At 33.9% G+C, this 19,710-nt stretch overlaps 1 protein-coding gene across 2 annotated transcripts; it reads left to right on the top strand.

Annotated features, from left to right (window-relative positions):
* The first annotated feature begins 1,158 nt into the window (after nt 1-1,158).
* Nucleotides 1,159-19,424, top strand: LOC134230842 (sphingomyelin synthase-related protein 1-like). 2 transcript variants are annotated; one of them, XM_062712695.1, is made up of 5 exons: nt 1,159-1,444; nt 13,791-14,393; nt 17,563-17,680; nt 18,129-18,279; nt 18,658-19,423. In XM_062712695.1, the coding sequence occupies exons 2-5, from the start codon at nt 13,795-13,797 to the stop codon at nt 19,017-19,019; spliced, it is 1,230 nt and encodes a 409-aa protein (XP_062568679.1). In that variant the 5' UTR covers nt 1,159-1,444; nt 13,791-13,794; the 3' UTR covers nt 19,020-19,423. The 2 variants fall into 2 exon arrangements, with proteins under 2 accessions (XP_062568679.1, XP_062568680.1); XM_062712696.1 differs by lacking the exon at nt 1,159-1,444 and adding an exon at nt 12,963-13,020 and having other exon boundaries at nt 18,658-19,424.
* The last annotated feature ends 286 nt before the right edge of the window (nt 19,425-19,710 follow it).

Raw genomic sequence — 19,710 nt, 5'->3', positions numbered from 1 at the left:
ATAAGCTTTGAGATATACATATAGTGAGATATACTTATAGTAGTGAGATATACATATAGCTGTGAGATATACATATTGAGATATACATATAGTAGTGAGATATTCATATAATTAAGATATACATATAGCTGTGGGATATACATATAGTGAGATATACTTATAGTAGTGAGATATACATATAGCTGTGATACATACATACAGTAGTGAGATATACTTATAGCAGTACTAGTGAGATATACATATAGCAGTGAGATATACAAACAGTAGTGAAATATACATGTAATAGTGTGATATATAGTTATTGTACAGTTAATATACATAAACCCATATGTTATATCAATAGTACTGACATTATCCGTATATCATCTTTATTTTTACTTAAAAAAATAATTAAAAGATTTATGTTAAAAATTTTAACACTTAAAATGCAAATAAATGACACCCCCCCCCCCCAAAAAAAACCAAAAAAAAAACAAAAAAAAAACAAACAAACAAAACAAAAAACCAAAAAAAAAAACACACACACAAACTATAAGCAGTCACATATAATAAGTTCTTGTGCACCCTTTAATTCTAAATTTGTACTTTGATTGGGTTACACAACATTTTTAAAAATCAGTGCTGGGTATAATACACAGACGGACCAGGCACGTGAATTCAGTTATGTAAACTCTCTCTTTTTATGTATATACACACCTTTTTTACTCATGAAGGGTTTGCATTCCTAAGTCATTTTGTGTTCCTTAAATACATATATTTAATATTTGAAAATCCTTGGGGGTTCAGGCCCCTTTGATGTCTCTGCCTTTACCACCCCTCCCTTTCTCTCTCTCTCTCTCTCTCCGTCTGATGCAAAAAAATGATGCTACACAGCCTACACTGCATATAGACAGTTATACCTGTGTAAATATTGACAGTTAAATTATTTAGTACAGGAAATATAGTGAGAGCTCACTCCTAGCTCTCAACATGGTAACAAACATTGGCATTTATTCTATGTATGCAGGCAATTGCTAAAATTGCCCCTCCTTTCTCTGTTTATGCCCATAAATAATGAGGTTGTTATTTACCCTAAAGTAATACAATACCAGAAAATTCTGTAAAAAAAAACCTCGAAGGAGACAAAACTTCATGGTTAGTTTAATTCACCTTACAGCATATCTCGGCTTAAAGCAGGTTAAACTGATAATCTTGTTGTCATTATAGTTTTATATCTATAGTGTCATATCTTCACGCCTCGCCGTAGAACGACGCTATAGTAGATATTTAACCCCCGATCTATTTGTGCAAATACCTTGACTAATCAGCTATTTTGATTTTGTGTTTCTGAATGGACTCTTTTCCCATGTATAAATAGCCTTACCCCGTCACGTGCTCTACCCTCCCAAGACTCAGTCATATGAGCGAGGAATCATTTGGAATGTAAGACAGTCTCTTAAGAAAGGTGAGAAAATTTTTTTTTTTTCTTTCTTTCTTTTTTTTTGGGGGGGGGGGGTCATTAAATTCTCTTTAACAACTATTGAACTATTCTGCGCATCTTTTAAAGCTGATGTACTTTGTGATGGCTGTTTTATAGATAATCAGGGAGGTGGGGGCGATATCGTTAACCCAATGTAGTCCGATGTTCACTTTCATAAATTAACTTGTAATATGATAATGTATTAGTATACCTTTTGTTTTCCTACTTATTTTAAGATGTGGTTATAGTTCCGTACTTACTCTGAGCTTTATGGCTCATCAGTGCAAAACATATACATTTATAAATATATTATGCATTGTGCATAGTGCACATGTACTTAACCCTTCATTATTTGCAAGGTTCATTATCTAAATTGTATTTTAGAGGAACTGGGGTTTAATTCTACTAGTGGTAATCCAACTTATACCCAAAGCTCTCTTTCTGGAGAGGAAATTCTTCAAAATCATATGTCAGTTTTGAATATTTTTTAATATTCCTAATAACCAGAATGAATTTGAATATCCAAATCTATATTAGATTCATAAAAATCCTTACATAAAAGATATATAGTGGGTTTCAGTTAATGCTCAACCAAGACTCTTTCTTTACTCCTCACTAAGATATTAACAGTAATTAAGGAGAAACTTCATGAGTGCTGTGCAACAGTATATTCAAGAAGTGGTGCAAATCAGATGTAGATACTGAAAAATTCCATGGAACTTTTGGAAAATTTGAAGTCAGAAAATACCTAAATCAACAGCATAAAAACTTACGACTTTTCAACTTTATTTACAACTATTCCCCACGATTAATATACAACAAGGCTTTTTGATATTGGCAACTGCTTTTTCACTAAAAATGGAACTCGCAAATTTACTTACGTTTTCATTGGTAATTTCCAAAATTGTTTTGTTAAAAAACATTTTGATTGTACTCACAAGTACTCTGAAGTTCATTTTAAAAAGATGCTTGAGTTTCTAGGTCTTCCACCGATATATTGGAATTCACATAGGTACCAATCGCGCGCCGTTATTACCAGACTTATTTTTGTATTTATATGAAGCAGAATTTTTTCCAAAATCTTGTGAAAAGAAAAACAGTTGCTGTGTCCTCAACTCGACTATTAGATATATCGACTACGTGTTATCAATTAGCATTATTATTTCCATTCTTAGGTCGATACGATATATCCCAGTGAGCTTGAAATAAAAGATACCAGATTCTGACACATCTGCTTCATATTTAGATATTTTTCTTGAAAAAGGGCGTAAATGGTAACATAACAACCAATCATTATGATAAACATGATGGCTTTAACTTTTCAATCCCGTACTTCCCTTACATTTGCAGCAATTTACCTTCATCACCTGCATACGGGGTTTATATCTCTTAGTTGAGCGTCTTTTGTAAGTTCTACGGTCGATATAATGACCTTGTCAGCAACAACCAGGAGATGACCCTGAACGGTTTTTTTTTCCAGATCCTTGTGTAGTGGATCAAAGGATCTGATTTTAATCAGATTGTGTCAGCAAATACAATTTATCAATTGAAAAGTCAAATGCTGACTGAAGTTTTTTCATATTACTTGTTCGACCATTATTTACACAATGAATTGTCTACAGATTTTCCCGTTACTTCCCGATCATGACAAGGAGCACACTACAAGTGTGACCGGTCAGGAGGAAATGCTCACTACTCCATGGCACCTGATCCCACCTCTAACGTTTCGGGTCCGTGGTTGCTCTACTCGAATTTTGTATTGTTAAATGAACTTTTGAGCATGAATACTGTTCGTTATCTCCATATACATGTATTTCATTGCAAGAAGCGCGAATTAGCCTGAATCAAACTCCATGCAACTTGTTTTTAAATGTCTCAATTAAAAATTTAAATGTATCTGTAAAGACTTTACTCGAATTTTTACGAACTATTGTTTGGTGAACTTTTTACTATAGAAATAGACCAATATAAAATCCGGATGATTCTGGATAAAGAATGTCGAAACGCAAACTATAAATTTTTCAAAGTGTGTTTAAAGCAAGTTGAATGAATACCATTTTTTAGAAAGGCTACGAGCAATTTTGAAATATTTTACGCTTCAGGAGAATTGGAAGAAGAAATAAGGTTCAGATGACTACTTCGAAATGAGGTTTGGTTCTCGGGTGTCGTAACATAACTTCCGCTTGTGATTATCACGGAACACAAAAATTCAACTTTAACTCGATCTTTATAAAATCATTTTATCGTCAGTTTTACAATTGTATTTACTTTATACTTGAAACCTCAGTTCTTATATATCACCAAATTTTCGTGACATCTTAATTTCGCGAGTTAAGAGCTTGGTATTTACAAACGAGACAGAAATTCAACGAAATCTGTCTTTAAACGCGAATACATGTGTAAGTTCTTGCAAATAAAATGTGTTCAAACTTGATGCGTATATACACTGTAAATCTTCATTCATTTAAAAAAAAAATAATTATTGAGTTACTGACTTTGATATAAAAACACAGATACAAAGAGCTTGCGATACTATTATTGAAATATGAAATATCAAAAATGATTTTTTTTTTCAGTAAAGGGAATGAAATAAAGTAATATGAAGAAAATATAGTCATAAACGAACTGAAAAAAACTTCAAAGAAGACAATATAAAACGTCAATAAAGATAAAAAAAAAAACAACAACAACAATAACAATAACAAAAACCCCTAAACACTTAATATATTATACTTTCATGTAAATTAGTTGAATCTGATTGTTCGAGAAACATTTGCTAAAAAACACTATTACCCGCTGAATAATGAAGCCACGCCCTCCAGCGTAGCAACAGTGAACATTGCTTGACGACGGATGGTATTACAAAAAATAGCGATTGCGCAGAATTTATGGTTCACAGTTATATGTATTTGCATAAAACATTCAGTATAATATAATAAATATTGCATGCGCCTCGGTTGACAATGGTTTTCTTGGGGTGAAAATTTTCAATGTTACACTCAACTACATGCAATATTTATATAATGTTTCCATATCTTGTCACGAGGGAGGAAATCTTCAATGAAAACTTTTTCCAACAGTTTTCATATATTTTGTGCCATGAAGGCGATTACGTAATAGCTCCACCCCCTCCCCCTCTGCTCTTCCCAAGGGAAATAAATTATATCTCGAATTTTTTTACTTATAAATCGTCAGCAGAGCAGCGTCTGGAAATCCTAGCATTGTCTCGTAGTCTTGTGGTTTAGCCACTTGATTGAACATGTGAGAATTCCGGAAAAAAGGGCAATCACCTTCAAAACCATCATCACCGTCATCATCATCAAAGTGTGAGGATAAACCACAAAATGGCGCCAGTGGATTAACATTTGAACCCAGTGACAGTTTTATCCCTTATTTATTGTTTTAACTACAGATCTCTTTTTAATATAGGTACTCTTTGTATGCATGCAGGAATTGCGATATATATGTCAGTCATCTTACTTTTTTGGGGGTGGGGGTGAATAATCATTTCTGTGAGATATTGTCTGATATTGACCTCATTATAACAGCCTTGTCCATCTTCCTTCTCCAAGAGTTCTTTTCACCCCGATTCTAAACATCAAAATGACAAAGAACCAGCGGACGATATGGAATCTGTACACCCGTCGACTTCAACTGATTTCCATCTGAATCAAGCAGTTAAAAAGATCAATTTATTCGATCGAAAGAAACATGTTTTCTCCGTATCTAGGTTTGTGAAGTCTTGGCGATCTGTAAACACATGAATTAGTCAAAGCCTTGCGTGACTGGGGTACAAATAGCGCAATATCACTGTTTGGTCACTTCGTCAACAACTGTACATGAGATTTTTAATTGATTTTTGAAACCTCTTGATTGAATTCTCTCCAAGCTAGCCTTGGTCAATATTAGGGTATTTGAACAATAGAGGAGAAAGCTTTGCCGATTTGCAAGTTTCATTTGGTTGACTTTCCCTACATTGCTGGTCGTAAATTATAGAAGGGTCAAGTGATAATACAATTTAAATGGGTCACATATGCAGGAAACTTAATCGAAGATCCTTGTTCTTTACATAATTCACAACATCTGATCTAAACAGGACGTGTTTAGTGACGGACAGAACGATCAAGGTATGTCCTAATCGGCTGGTCACTTACTAGACTATTTCTCCTAAATAATCAGATAAAATAATAATTTGTATACAAAAGTAAAGCCTTGAAATCTTTGATGTGAATGTAGCTCTAGTGAGCATTAGAACAATTTCTAAAACCCTCTGAATTATAGCATGCAATGTTTTAGCACTTTATCGAACGCAACATTTATGTTGTGTTAAGTAATTCGTTACAATTAACTTCTTCCAAAGTGCCATTGTTTTCAAGTAAAAAAATCGACAAAATCAGTAAAATCTTCCGAATTTTATTGGAACGTTTGATTTCCCATTTGAACTAGTTTTTATGCAATTATGTATAATTCAGGTAAATTCTGACCAAAGTGTTCTTTGATTTTTAGTCGTATTTCATAGGCAACAAATTATTGCTACGGTTAGGCTGTCTTAAAAAATGTTTGTTTGCCCTCTTACGACAGAATGATAAAAATGTAGCCCAACTAAAAAACTTTTTTCCTCAGAAATTTCTTGAAAAAAAAAATGACAGAATAATCTGTTCAAAAGTTAAGGGCAATATCTAAATATAAATATGTCAAACTCTTGTTAATGTTAAAAGGTAAAAATATTTTACATATGTAGAAAGGTTTTGTCACAATGAATACAAAGCCGAAGTTTGAAAGCCGCAGTACCCATTGTTCAAAAGTTATGGCCAACTGGCAAGGTTAAAAAGGAATTTTCAAACACGAATGTCAGCTTTAACCAATCAAAGGATATGGGCAAGGTAAAAATTTTTGCGAACAAATAGCTAGACAGAAAGACAGCTAAACCTTAGGGGCATGGCTAAACGGACAGACATGGCAAGAACTATATCACCGAATCTTTTCAAATGAGGTCATATAAATCAAACTTGTTTGGTGGCTCCCAGGGCACACGCCCAACTGGCACATCTCTTATCTTCACAAGAACTCACATGTTTGACTCGAACATTTTTAAGAGAGTTGATTACCCCTGCTTGAGCGATACAAAGTTGTTGAGGGCCTCATGAACGTATATACATGGTGCTCCTGATCCCACCTCTGAGAATTCCAGGGGTCGTTGTTTTATGGTCCGTTAATGTTTTGTATTGAATTTTGTTGTTTTTGAGATTTTCATAATGCTCACTGTTTATTTTCTTCGCCTTTTTTTTCTGATAACATCAGCGCCGTTTGTAGACAAAATTATTGCCAAACAAACAGTAAATATTTCGACCAAAAGGTTTATTATAGAAAAAAAGACAGACGAACATATTTCTGACGTCATATTTGACGTCATATATATACGCTTATGACGCCATAAGTATATTGCTGAGCACGAAAGTAATATGCAAAAGGGAAGGATAAGAATTTTCCCGACTTATTCTTTATGATTATGAAAGGTATGACTATTTTTTTCGAATAGTAAGATTTACATTGCAATATTAATACAAAACTATATTTACATTAGCTGTCATAGATGACTATATTTAGCCTGCTTATACTTATCTATAGGCGCTGTGGCCATGTGGTATTATCACAAGGCTCAATAGCATTTTTTAATTAGAAAATAAATATATATATATATATATATATATATATATATATATATATATATATATATATCCACACTTTACAAAAGTTGTGTCCCTTTGAGGGTCAACCAAAAGGTCACAAGGGAAAGAACATTTCTCCTCTTTATACTACCAATTATAATTTGGGCGGGCTATGATGAATCCACTGTTTTTAAATTGTTTTCTTTCGATGTGTGGGTAGCCCCAACATGGGGCAATCAGTATACTCTATGCAATGATTTTTCCCAGTCAAATAACAAAGTTACAAACCTGAAAACTACAAAGGCTACTGTGAGGATTCTATGGGTTTATCCCTTAAGATGGCGGCCAAGGAACATAACTTTTGAAAAGTGTGGATTCAACGATTAATCTAGTTAAAAAATTGTAACGAAATGTTGGATAACTTATGGTTATATATTGAACATACAACATTAGTCGGTCAGCTGATGAAGTTATCAAATAGGTCACATTCTTCTATTCTTTAACTGATAACATTGTGGATAAAGTTGGTCTGCGAACGTATGGTAAACTTTATACGGTCCACTTGTGGACCCCTGAAGTAGTTACTGTAAACATTGTTCCGACCCGTGAAGATCAGGGGGATAAGACTCCATGGTGTCCCCTCAAACATAAAGGGCTGATAAATATCAAGGATTCTCTGTTCGGTTGTGTCCCTCCCGAGGCTTCTCTAAATAAAATCGGGGTGCTCTCAGCCTCTCAAGATCATGGCGACTTGTCATTTTCCTAGGACTAGTACATTTCTTGAACACACCAAATAGTTATACCACTAATCTAGTTGATACAAGGAATACGAGAAATATGAAAGCCTTTAAGCACTAGGCCTAACTGTTCAAAAGTTATGGCCAATGTTAAAGTTTTTAAAAGTAAGTCAAACTTAAAGGTCAAGTTTTAAATCTTATGCTTTAATGACAAGAGCTTTTCACAAGGAAAAATATGCATGATAATTGATAATGCATGTATATATGCCTAATATACATGAGAAGATAAAACGTTTCAGTATTTTTTTCAAGCGTTCTCAAAGAAAGTTGTTGTCACAAGGAACACACATTTGAAATATAAAAGCCACTGACCTTTAACCAATCAAATTTATGTTCAAGGTTAACGTTTTTTTTTAACAAACAGACAGACGGATTGACAGGACAAAAACTAAGATTGTAAGGGCATTTAAAGTCAGGAGTAGGTGGGGACAGGTCCAAATTATAAGAAATGATCCTAAATCAAACTGCTCATCGTTTGGTTAAAAAGGGCAGTTCAATAAACATCAAATTTCTATTCGAAAAAGAGAATAAAAAAATCTCTAGACTTCTAAAATCTCGTTTAAATAAATCAAACAATGAAGCATTTAATAAAAGATATGACAGACTGAAACGTGGAAATCAAATCTAAAACATACTTCAGGCGGGAGACAACAAGACATGCCGCAGTATGGCGAGACCTTTAAATTTGAAAATTATATTTGAAAACAATACTAGAAATCAATGTTCTAATCTCTATTAACACCCTGAATAGAGAGTGCAGTCATAAAAGCAGCTCGGTGGATTGGTCAGCACGCGTCGCTGCCATGAATGGTGTTTGGGGTAGATTATTTGCCTTATTGAACAGGAATGGAAATATTTTTCTTGGTTGTCAAGTTCAGCTATAAACAGTTCAGCCCGAAACAGCTATAGATGTCACGCGTAGGTTTCCTATGGAACGCCATCACTGCCATACAACTATGCATTTATTACGTCAATTTATCATTACGTGATGTGAACATATCTTTACGTTATGTCCATTTTTTATGGGATGATGAAAATATATCTTAACATCATGTCAATGCTGCATTACATGAAGTAAATACATCCTTTCATTATGTCAGCACTTCGTAACTTGAAGTAAAAAATTCATTATGTGAAGTGATAATGTGTTTACATTGTGTTAAAACTTTATTACGTGAAATGATTGTTTCTTTACATCATTTCATTTCTTTAATATGTGAGGTCAAAATTGCATTACGTCAAGTAAATTGTGTTTTATAATTAAACTTATCATCACATGAAGTCAAAAGCCCATTCCTTTTTGAGAGTGTGTATTTCTATTATATCAAAGTATTATTACGTGATATGGATTAATCTTTATTTTACGGCGAGGGCATCATGATGTGAGGTGAACACATCTTACCTTTATGTCAGTGCTTTATTACGTGGTGTAAAAAGTGTATAACATAATATGAACATATCTTTATATTATATCAACACTTTATTACATTATGTCAAAACTCAATACCGTGATGTGGATATATTATAACGTTATGCCAACTCTTTCTTATGTGTTTTAAAAATATCTTTATATTGTGTTAACTCTTTATCATGTGGATTCCAAGTTCATTACCTGATGCAAAAATACATTTACATTATCTCAAAGCTGTATATCTAGTATATAATAAATTTTGACGACCGTGTTTTAATGACTGGTAAGAAGGGGGGGGGGGTCGTGATTGATTAGGACAAATTACAGCCACATAATATCAACCCCCCTCTTTTCCAGACATAACTTTATATAGAAAATGTAATGTTCATTGAAACTGTACAGCCCCCCCACCCCCACTTCTTGTTATAATATAGTCCACTAAGGGTAATATAATACACACTGCTCAACGCGTTATCGGCTACTCGGTTGTTATCGGACACTCGGTTGATATCAATTTTTGACAGGTTAGTAAATTATTTTAAATAAACTCTGTTAAAATAGAAACAGAGAATATTCATTGTGCTTTTTGTAAACAGAAATGAATACGGATACAAAATAAAGCCTCGATACGCATTAGTATAGCATTTGTTAGCCTTTAGAAGGCTTTAAAAGTCAAATTTGTTATATTTTGCATTTTTCTCCGATTGGCATTGTTGTAAATAGCTTTTTTCTTCAAAATCCTTATATTTATCTTGCGTTTTGAACACACTTCCACAAATCCTGCGAATATGTAAATGAAGAGCAAAAATTGTCCAATTCTAACTTTCAGTATGTTATCGGAAATGCGGTTGAAAAATGCACTTTGTTATCGGATAACTCGGTTTTGGTTATCGGAAACAAAGGTTGTCATAGATTAGGTAAAAGCACAAAGAAACGACAGAAATCCGTATGAAACCTAAATATTTAAAGGGGCTGGCACGAATTTCTAATTTTTGGCTATAACTTGCCTGTTTTAAGAATTTATAACTTTTAAAAAATGAGTGCATTTTTGGCATTTCTCACTGAATTTTGCATGATCTTGACCTGTTCGAAAATATGGTATACGTTTTAAATATTTAATTTCAATACCGAGGCCGCCCGCGTGGCGCAGTAGTTAAAGTGTTAAAGTGCTCTAAAGGAGTCGATCCTTACGTCGCGGGTTCGTATCCCACAGTTTTAAAAGCTGAGTATATAACAAATTTTGTCAAACAACATACAATCAAGGTGCTGAGCGCATGGCGAAGGAACTTTTAAATCTTCACAACATTTAGAACACGAAAACATTTATAAGTTTGGTATATACATGTAAAGCAATTAAAGAATTTAAACAAGGGTGGTTAGGAAAAATAGGTGGATAGACCAAAATATATGACATAGAATTCAAAATTGTGATAACAGAGGTTGACTATAAAAACATATGGATCTCTAAAACACAGGAGGTTGTTTATACATGGAATAGGAACCCCCTGAAGAACGGTCATATCCTGCAGTGTGCTCAAATTCATTGTGTAGATAGACAAAGCTAAATGCTTGGAGGGGTGTGTGGCTGACATAGATTTTGCATTGCTACACACATTGTAATTGAAAACGCATAACTGTTTGTAAGCTAAACATACTGAATCCTTTCCTCCTAAATACTAGTAGGTATTTTTAGCGTTTGGAAATTGATTTATATATCTTTTTGTTCATGCATCTGGTATATGGGAAGTCTAAAGCAAAATTGTTATGATTAATTAAACATATTATATTTACGTCTGAAACCGCCTGAAGCGGTTATCAAGAGATTATCTTGAATGGAAAACAAGAAAAATGATTGAACAGGTGAGTAGTTCTATTATAAATTTATACATGTAATTATTAATTTTATCTATATACATTCATATCAAAGCAAACTTTTACTTTTGCTATTTTCAAGGATTGGCAGATTATAATGGACTTTTTCCAATACATTAATGAAGCTAAAGGAAACCTGGGTTTCCGATAACATACACCCGTCAAAAACCGAAGTATCCGGCAACATCAACCGTGTTGCCGATAACATGTTTTCAACTAACGAGACATTTTAAAAGACTGCTTACTAACCCTTAATTTGGATTTATCATCACAGTTTGCTGATCTAAAGGTATCTGATTGTCCATATAATAAATAGATTAGTTTGTTTGATAGAATAAACTAATTTTTAATTCTACAGAAGTAAAAATGTGATGACATATTCCGAAATTTTTGTAAAATATCATTTGAAAGAGCTGTAGATCTTTTGAAAGAAAGTGATTTGGTTTGTGCTTTCTGCTGCTGAAAGTATAATAAATTATCTGTCATAGATCACAAACTTTGTTTGCAGAAATACATATTTATCGTTGAAATATGAAATTTAAAATTACCTACATTTTCTAAACATAGATTTTCTTGCACCGAGTGTCCGATAACAACCGAGTATCCGATAACGCGTTAGGCAGTGTGTAATATATCTGGTAAAAAAATAGGACTGATTGAAGTTGGACCACTCTCCCCGAAATAGGATTTTCGGGCTTGGACATTTTTTTCTTGGCTTGTCTAGTTTTTTCGGATAAATGATTTTTTTTACTGGCTGACCTCCTCTTTCAAAAAAATGATGCTACGTCACTGGAGTTAGTAATTTTTTTTATCATTCCAGGGCCAGAATTCTATTACAAAAATCTACCAGTCGCTCATCTAAATCAATTGAATATGCCTTAGTAAGCATGCATGGGCACATATCAGTGGCAGATATGGGAATCTTGAACAAGGAAGGGGGGCGGTATATGGTTGGAGACCATGGCGGAAAGCGGAGAAGCTCTCAGGCTTTATAGTTTTATAGAAAAAAGTTTTCAACTTAATTCAGCTAAACTTAATGTGAAACTAATGCAATGTCCTACAAAGTTTAAGAATTTTATTAAAAAAAAAAAACAATTCAAAATAAAAAGAAAAAAATGATTGCTGCACGACTCATAATATTTGATTTATTTAATTATCAGATTAAAGTAAACACCATTGAATTTCGACGTGACTTTAATTCACATTCGCAGTGTTAAGGCTTTGCATGTTTCAAGATTGTCAATCATTTGTCGCTTAAAGTTTTCATTTACAGATGTCATTCCGAAATCGCTGAGAATCTCTTCTACGACAGTTTTCTCTCCCGCCATTTTAGTGCTTGCGGAACGCGGAAAATACGTTATGCTCATATAAAGGCCGAGGATACCCGCGTTCGCATTAACGTAATAGTGAATCGACATAATGTAGAAGAGTGCGCACAGTATGGCATGAGCTTTTCACATCAGTTAATAAAAACTAAGATTGTCATGAAAAGTAAACATAACGAAATGCAAGTTGACGAAATAAAATTGTAGTATGTGTAAATGTCATAAAGAGTTGATATAATGTAAAGGAAAGTTAACACGATGCAATAGTAGTGTGGGTTAATGTCATAAAGAGTTGACATAATGTAATGGAAGGTTGGCACAATGCAATAGTAGAGTGGGTTAATGTCATAAAGAGTTGACATAATGTAATGGAAGGTTGACACAATGCAATAGTAGTGTTCTGCTATAAGGCAGTGACGGCGTTCCATAGTTTCCCTTTAAAAATCGCTAAATTGATGTCGTTGATTGCAAAACACGGTAGCTGAAGGTAGGCATGTTGCGAAAGAAATGCTACTAATGTTAATTAAATTTATTTTCTGTGTTGTTTTTTTCCTATTTATTTTAAATTTTATTTAACATCGTAAGAAGAAATATAAGTTTAATAGCTTGTTATTTATTTATTTTTTTTTAATTTAATGTTTATTGATAATTATTATATGACAGATATTGAAATAAACGAATAATACTCCAGTCTGGGCGCTAGGTATTCTATGTGTCCTTCGTAGAATTGCATTCTTTTTTAGATACTCTTCTGTAATCGCGCTAAGCTCAGGAATATTTTCATAGCTTATAGATTCTAAAAATCATTTAAAGCTTTAACTAAACGAACTATGCTTTTAAAGTGAGAATATAGCAGGATCCTTTTGTGCTTGGGTGAAAAAACAGAATTGGTTCTGATTTAAATGCGATCAATTCTTCCATTCTTTCGAGTTTTCTCTTATGTTTGATTTTTGTCTAGTATTCTTGCCATAAGAATTTAAACACATACATTATGAAAAGTTCAGAATTAAATGGGTTGACCTAATCCTGTCTGTATTTTGTTTGCCGCCTTTTGAATCGTCTGTGTTAACTGGTAGCAGCTGCAGATCTGTAGCTCACTGGTAATCATAAAATAGCAGTTAGCTGCCGATCTTCAGTGGAAGTGGAAGTGACCAGTGCTGCTCTGGTTACTGGTTCGAATCCACTTGATCCAATCATTTACAGAGACAGGGAAATAAAATACAGATAAGAAATGACTGAGTTTCTGGTTTATTTCAGTGAGATGGAGGGGTCTCCACGCCATTGGAGCTACGCCAGGGTGGGGCAGTGGTTGACAGACACCGGCTTCCAGAAATACCGCCAAGTGTTCGAGGACGGTAAAATTGACGGAGACGCTTTGCTTGACCTGACGAAGGAAGCAATGGGGAGAGATCCGCTAAACATTACAGAACCTAGTGATGTAGAAAAACTTAATGAAAGTGTTCAACAACTGAAGAAAGACAGTACTCAGTTTCCAAAACTCATAGCTTACAGGGATTACGAAGTGTTCGATATGGAGGACTCGGAGAATAGTTTTGACAGCGACAGAGAGCTCCTGAGTAAAACAGACGACAATCAGAATACTGTTTATTACAGACATTTCCGCTCAGATCTACGTAAAGCCTTGTTCGCCGTTCTTTATGGCACTCTGAGCCACTTTTTGACTTCGGTCGCCATTGTGAATGCTCAGGAAAAGTTGCCGGATAAAAAGAAATACCCCCCTCTTCCTGACATTTATCTGGACAATTTCGCCGTCATTCCCTGGGCCTACAAAGTCTCAGAGAGCGTCATACTCAGTCTTGTTATCCTACTCCTGATCATTTTCGTCTTCCATAAGAGCAGGTAATGGAAACATCGGTTTTCTTTTTCAACTTCTATTGTAGTTCAGTTTCAATTTCTACGCTGTAGCAGGTAATCACATGCGAAAAATATTATATCTTGTGCAAGGTTAACGCGCCAATGAAAATTAAAGGTCATGCTAGAAGAAGTATCTAGGAATTTTTAATATTTTATATTTGAAAAAAGAACAAGATGTGTTTCTGAAACACTAGTGCCCCCGTATGGCAATCATTAGCGGTTAAAGTTTCTCAAATGCAAGTTAAACGTCAAGGTCTATATCAATGAATATATCGGTGAAAATGAAAGCCTAAGAAACAATCGTTCAAAAGTTATTAGCAAGTTTAATGTTTCTTTTTTCACGTGGGTCAATTTTTAACTCCACGGTCAAGGTAAAATGATCAATGGTGGTAACCATCACAATGAATGCACCTGTGAAATAAAAAGAAGTCCCTGTACTCATTGTTCAGAGTGAAGGCAAAGGTTAAAGTTTTTTTTTCAAAATTGATCAGAAAAGATCAAGGTCAAAAGGTAAAGAATATTTATATCCAAGAAAATGTCTTATAACAATGAATAACTTATGAAGTATAAAAGCCCTAGCACCAACTCTTCAACAATTATAGCCAGGGTTAAAATTTTTATATTTTTTTTTTTACAAAAGAGTGTAAATCTTCAAGGTCAAGCGATAAAGTACATGTGACAATGATGTATATTCATACTTCAAGAAAAGTCTTGTCACAAAGAATACAATGTCGAAATATTAAAGCCATAGACCCAACCAATCAAAAGTTATTCATTTTTTAGACGGTGAAAAAGTCAGCGCCATTTCTTTTTCATTAATTCAGGAGGCCTTCTTGAACAGCTAACTATTACTGGCTTTGAAGGTAGAAACTCGGGCGTAAAATAAAATAAATCAATTTCTTTTCCCTATTTTGTCAATAAGTCAACACAAAACATTTCTTTATAATCGATTTTATTTTCGCTTAAATGGATGGTTTATATAAAGTTGCTGATCGAGAAAGACCTTCGTGGTTTTCCACTTCTATAATGCTATACAGAAAATATCCACCGTCTTTAATAATCGTTATGTTTTTAAATTTCTAATGATTTTTGAAAGATTTTTTTCAATCCACTAAGCCTAGGTTTTCAGTCCTGACGATTCTAAGGCTAAAAAGATGTGTATGTTTTGACAATTTTCGTGGTAAAGATCCTTTTGGATGCCAGTAGCGCTAGATAGAGTGTGATTTGTATTTGATTTAACTTCATGATGTTAAGCCTGCCTATCTACACATATTTAATTTAATTTTCATATCGTAACCTTATTAGGTTCAGGAAAGATACATTTATCATCTTAAATAAATATGCTTTATAAATAATCCTGCGTATATGTAGTAAAAATCTGTCTATACGATATGATAAAGACAAGGCGTACAATGTTTAAGCACGAATAATTTTTTAATGTTTAACCTTTTTACCACAAAAATATTTTATTTGAAATGTGTTTTTTCTTCTATCATCCATTATAGCTGCCCGAACATAAATCCCACATATTTAATTATAATGAAGGAATTTTTATTGTTTTGAAATAGCCTTACAGCTTTAAGCCGCTTGCACTGTCACGGTTTACAAGGACTGGCTTGATATTGCATTAATGTCCCGAGGTGTCCCCGATTTAACAGATGAGGGTAGTTTAAAATGATTATGAAAGTCGAGTGAAAGCAGGGATTATAATTTAGAACAAAAAGCTTGACCGTTATATATGGGGTTAAAATCTGTAACTATTTCTCAATCCATTCCTGAGTGAACTTAGTGGAGATCGATAAAAGCTTTAATTGGGATCCTCAGGAGTGCGGAGACAATGTCCAAACTGATCCGAATTTAAAGAAAAATTATTGAAATTGCAGCAACCATCATAATTTAAAAAAAATCTGATTTATTTGGGAGATAATAACATTTTTGTAGATCTATAATAATTTTTTTATCATCAAAAATTAATAGAGGCGAGGGGTATAATTACGATAAAATTATGCATGGGATACCAATTAGACTTGTAATGCCTGTCAAGTTATACGTTTACTTCGTTAGAGGTCAAATCCTAAGAGTTAATAGAAAATGAATGATCACTGAGCTCTATTGTATTATTTTCGTATTTTTTTTTAATCACTATTGATCGGTGCATGTTTTCTGTCAGTTATTCAGACTATTAATACACGTAGTTTTATCTGAGTACCTTCGCTGCACGACTTGATACAAAGCTATAAACTCTATTTACCAAACAAACTAGGGAATTCAGGGGCTATTTTAGAAAGCTTTAGAACCTACAGTAAAATAATTTTTTGTCATCGATTTTATTTAAATGCTCGATTTTGTCAGGTGACGAGTTGAGAGCACGATATGACGGATATTATTTAGTTTATACACGCGTCTGGTCAATAACCTGCATATGACTTTATAGAACTGCAGTCCTTCAATATTGGTGTAAATGCTCTCAATCAGAATAATAATGGGCATTTCCTGTCATCAATTTAATTAACAACTTTGAAATAAATAGATGTAGGAGGTATCAGGATAATGTGACCAGAATTATAATTGAGTGATTTTTTTTATTGCTTGCCATTTTCATTGGATAACTTTGTAAAATATTACTTATTTCAATTATTCATGACAAACAGTTTTTAAAATGTATAAATTACACTAACGCATGTTAAATCGTAATTTTGTCATGTATACAGCTGCATAATTGCGGTGCTATTTGTACCATACATGAAATGCAATACACTTTAATTAGACTCTTTCGGTATTGAATATAGACTATAGTTTGTTACTGTACATATTCAACAGAAAAATATCATTGGAATAGAAGTCTTACACATGTTACAAAGCTTTATTGAGCGATCTATATTAAAATATTGACCCGTTAAGTGAGATGTTGGATCTGTCAAAGAGGTATTGGACCGATATGATGTTTTTTTTAGTTCACGATGGAGGCTTGATCAGCTACATATCTTATTATTAGCTGCAGAGCTATCATTTTAAATTTTATCATATCTGATATTAACTTCTCATCCTTTGTTAAACTCTAATATTTGCCTCATAAGATGTGCCTATGAGTGATGACGTGTTAATTATTTATCTGTCACTGGCTTTTAAGAATTCATAATGTTATGTGTTGTAGGTTGATCATCCTCCGCCGAACTCTAGTCATCGCTGGCAGTATTTACCTCTTAAGATGTGTCTGTGTGTCAGTGACCAACCTACCTATGCCAGAACAGCATTACAACTGTGATAGAATGGTAAGCCTTCAACCCCCCCCCACCCCCGAAAAAATCATAAGATATAATACACATAAATTCTAACCCCCCACCCCCACCCCATCCCCCACCCTCCGAAAAAAGTCATTAAATATTCACATGAACTCACTTGTATACATGTTTTCTGTACCTTCAAAAGGTTATCAAAATAAAAGTCAAATAAGTAAAACATGTCTATAATCTTGATGTGTTGTATGACAAAGTCTTGCCTTTTTTCCATATTGATAATTTCAAAATTCGATCCTTTCAGAAAATTCAATTGTTTAATAATGTTGTCTAATTCGGAATGTTGTCTAATCTGACCAATTTCTATGGAGTTATTCGTGTCCAGACTAAACAGGTTCTACTGTACCACCACTCCTTGTCAGACCTAAATCCCGGAGAAGGACTACGCTCTATCAGATTTATAACCTGTGTGGCTTTTTGACAGGTGTTTGCGGACTCCTGGAGTAAGATGAAGAGGATCATGGTGGTGTATTCGGGGATGGGGATGAAGATGGGGGGAATGAAGACCTGCGGGGACTACATGTTCAGCGGCCACACCATCACCATCACCATAGCAACACTCACTGCCATCGAATGTAAGTCGCCATACTGTTTTTTTTATTTTGAAACATAAGTGACAGGTGCTAATCTAATGGCAAAAATTGTTTGAAAGTAATGTAAATGGTTATTAAATGCTAAATCGGGTCTTTTAATGTGACATCTACCAGTGCTTGTATCTACTGGACTTGGTACTCGGACGTGAACATGCAGTATCAGACACAAGCGATGGTTTGGTCTTAGTTTTCTAGGTTAATTAGTCGTGGCTGACAATACAGTACATGACATGATATTCTTCTGTAAATCTCAATAATTTTTCAGTTGAAAAAGATACTTTTGTGTTCCACAGTTCGAAAAAAGCCTTCTTATTTTTGATAAGATAAACATGTAATTTTCATTTCTGGTCTTGATTTCAGACACTCCTAAGCGCTATCGTCTGCTCCACGTGGCGCTATGGCTGTACTGTTTCTGTGGAATGTGGGCGATTCTGGCCTCACACGGACATTACACACTCGATGTGGTGGTGGCATTCTACATATCATCACGAATCTTCATGTACTACCACACTTTCGCACACAATCTTTACCTGATGCGCCGCAACCGGAAGCGGATGAAAGTGTGGTTTCCGGTTTTCTATTTCTTTGAAAAAGATGAACGTGGAGGAGTTAAAAATGAGTTTGAATGTCCGGTTCCAAGTTATGAAACCATAAGGAAATTTATAAAGGACAGTCGTGTAGACTTCTGCTTAAAGCGCTACACGGCCTTCCGCCATTCCTGATCTTTAGATGTCGTGCTACTCGTGCTAATCATTATTTAAATCAGTCATTTATCTACAACAAAACGATGCAACTCAATGCAATTTGTCTGTGTGTATGTGACTGTTAGTGAAGAGTTCACTATGCAATAACTGTGTATTTTCTGAGATATTTATTTATTTATTTTTTATTTAAGAAGGTGTTGATTTATTGCTGTGCGAATCTGAACACGTTTTTTGTGTCTTGCAGCATTTAACACTTTTAATATAGACTGAATTTTATGAATTGAATAAAATAAAATGGATGTTTGAATTTATACTTTATTTCCCCATCCCACTAGATAAGGTAAAAAAACGACAAATATTACTACCAGCTGGTCCAATATATTTGCAGCCAAAATAATTAAACAACATCATGTACTTAAATCCATAATGCTCTTGAATTGATCAAGAAAAAGAAATTTCTTACTTTATAATTTCGGCGATCTTGTCATTATCCATGAATACCTAAGACGTCATAGAGATTAGTATTTAGTATTTAATCCTACAGACCAGTCAAAATACCAACACAGCTAACCTTTTAATAAAAAAAAAGTATTTAGCAGATAATCCTACCAAGTACTTTTATTGCACTGTAATATTCAAAAATAAATATCAGTCAATCTTTCAGAAATATTGCATTGCGTTAATATTCATGTTTTTTTTTTAATGTAAC

Source organism: Saccostrea cucullata, unplaced genomic scaffold, assembly GCF_032062105.1.
Source record: "Saccostrea cucullata isolate Sc308-1 unplaced genomic scaffold, CSIRO_AGI_Scuc_v1 ctg430, whole genome shotgun sequence".
Classification (NCBI taxonomy): Eukaryota; Metazoa; Mollusca; class Bivalvia; order Ostreida; family Ostreidae; genus Saccostrea; species Saccostrea cuccullata.
Note: the sequence above shows the minus strand (reverse complement) of the source record. Positions and strands in the feature narration are given on the sequence as shown.

What these genes read in the sequence shown, in the direction of transcription:
- LOC134230842 (XM_062712696.1), top strand. Translation starts at nt 13,795, where the DNA reads ATGGAGGGGTCTCCACGCCATTGGAGCTACGCCAGGGTGGGGCAGTGG. An exon ending in ATTACAACTGTGATAGAATG is followed by an intron (nt 17,681 to 18,128) that starts GTAAGCCTTCAA and finishes GCTTTTTGACAG; the next exon opens with GTGTTTGCGGACTCCTGGAG. An exon ending in AACACTCACTGCCATCGAAT is followed by an intron (nt 18,280 to 18,657) that starts GTAAGTCGCCAT and finishes TCTTGATTTCAG; the next exon opens with ACACTCCTAAGCGCTATCGT.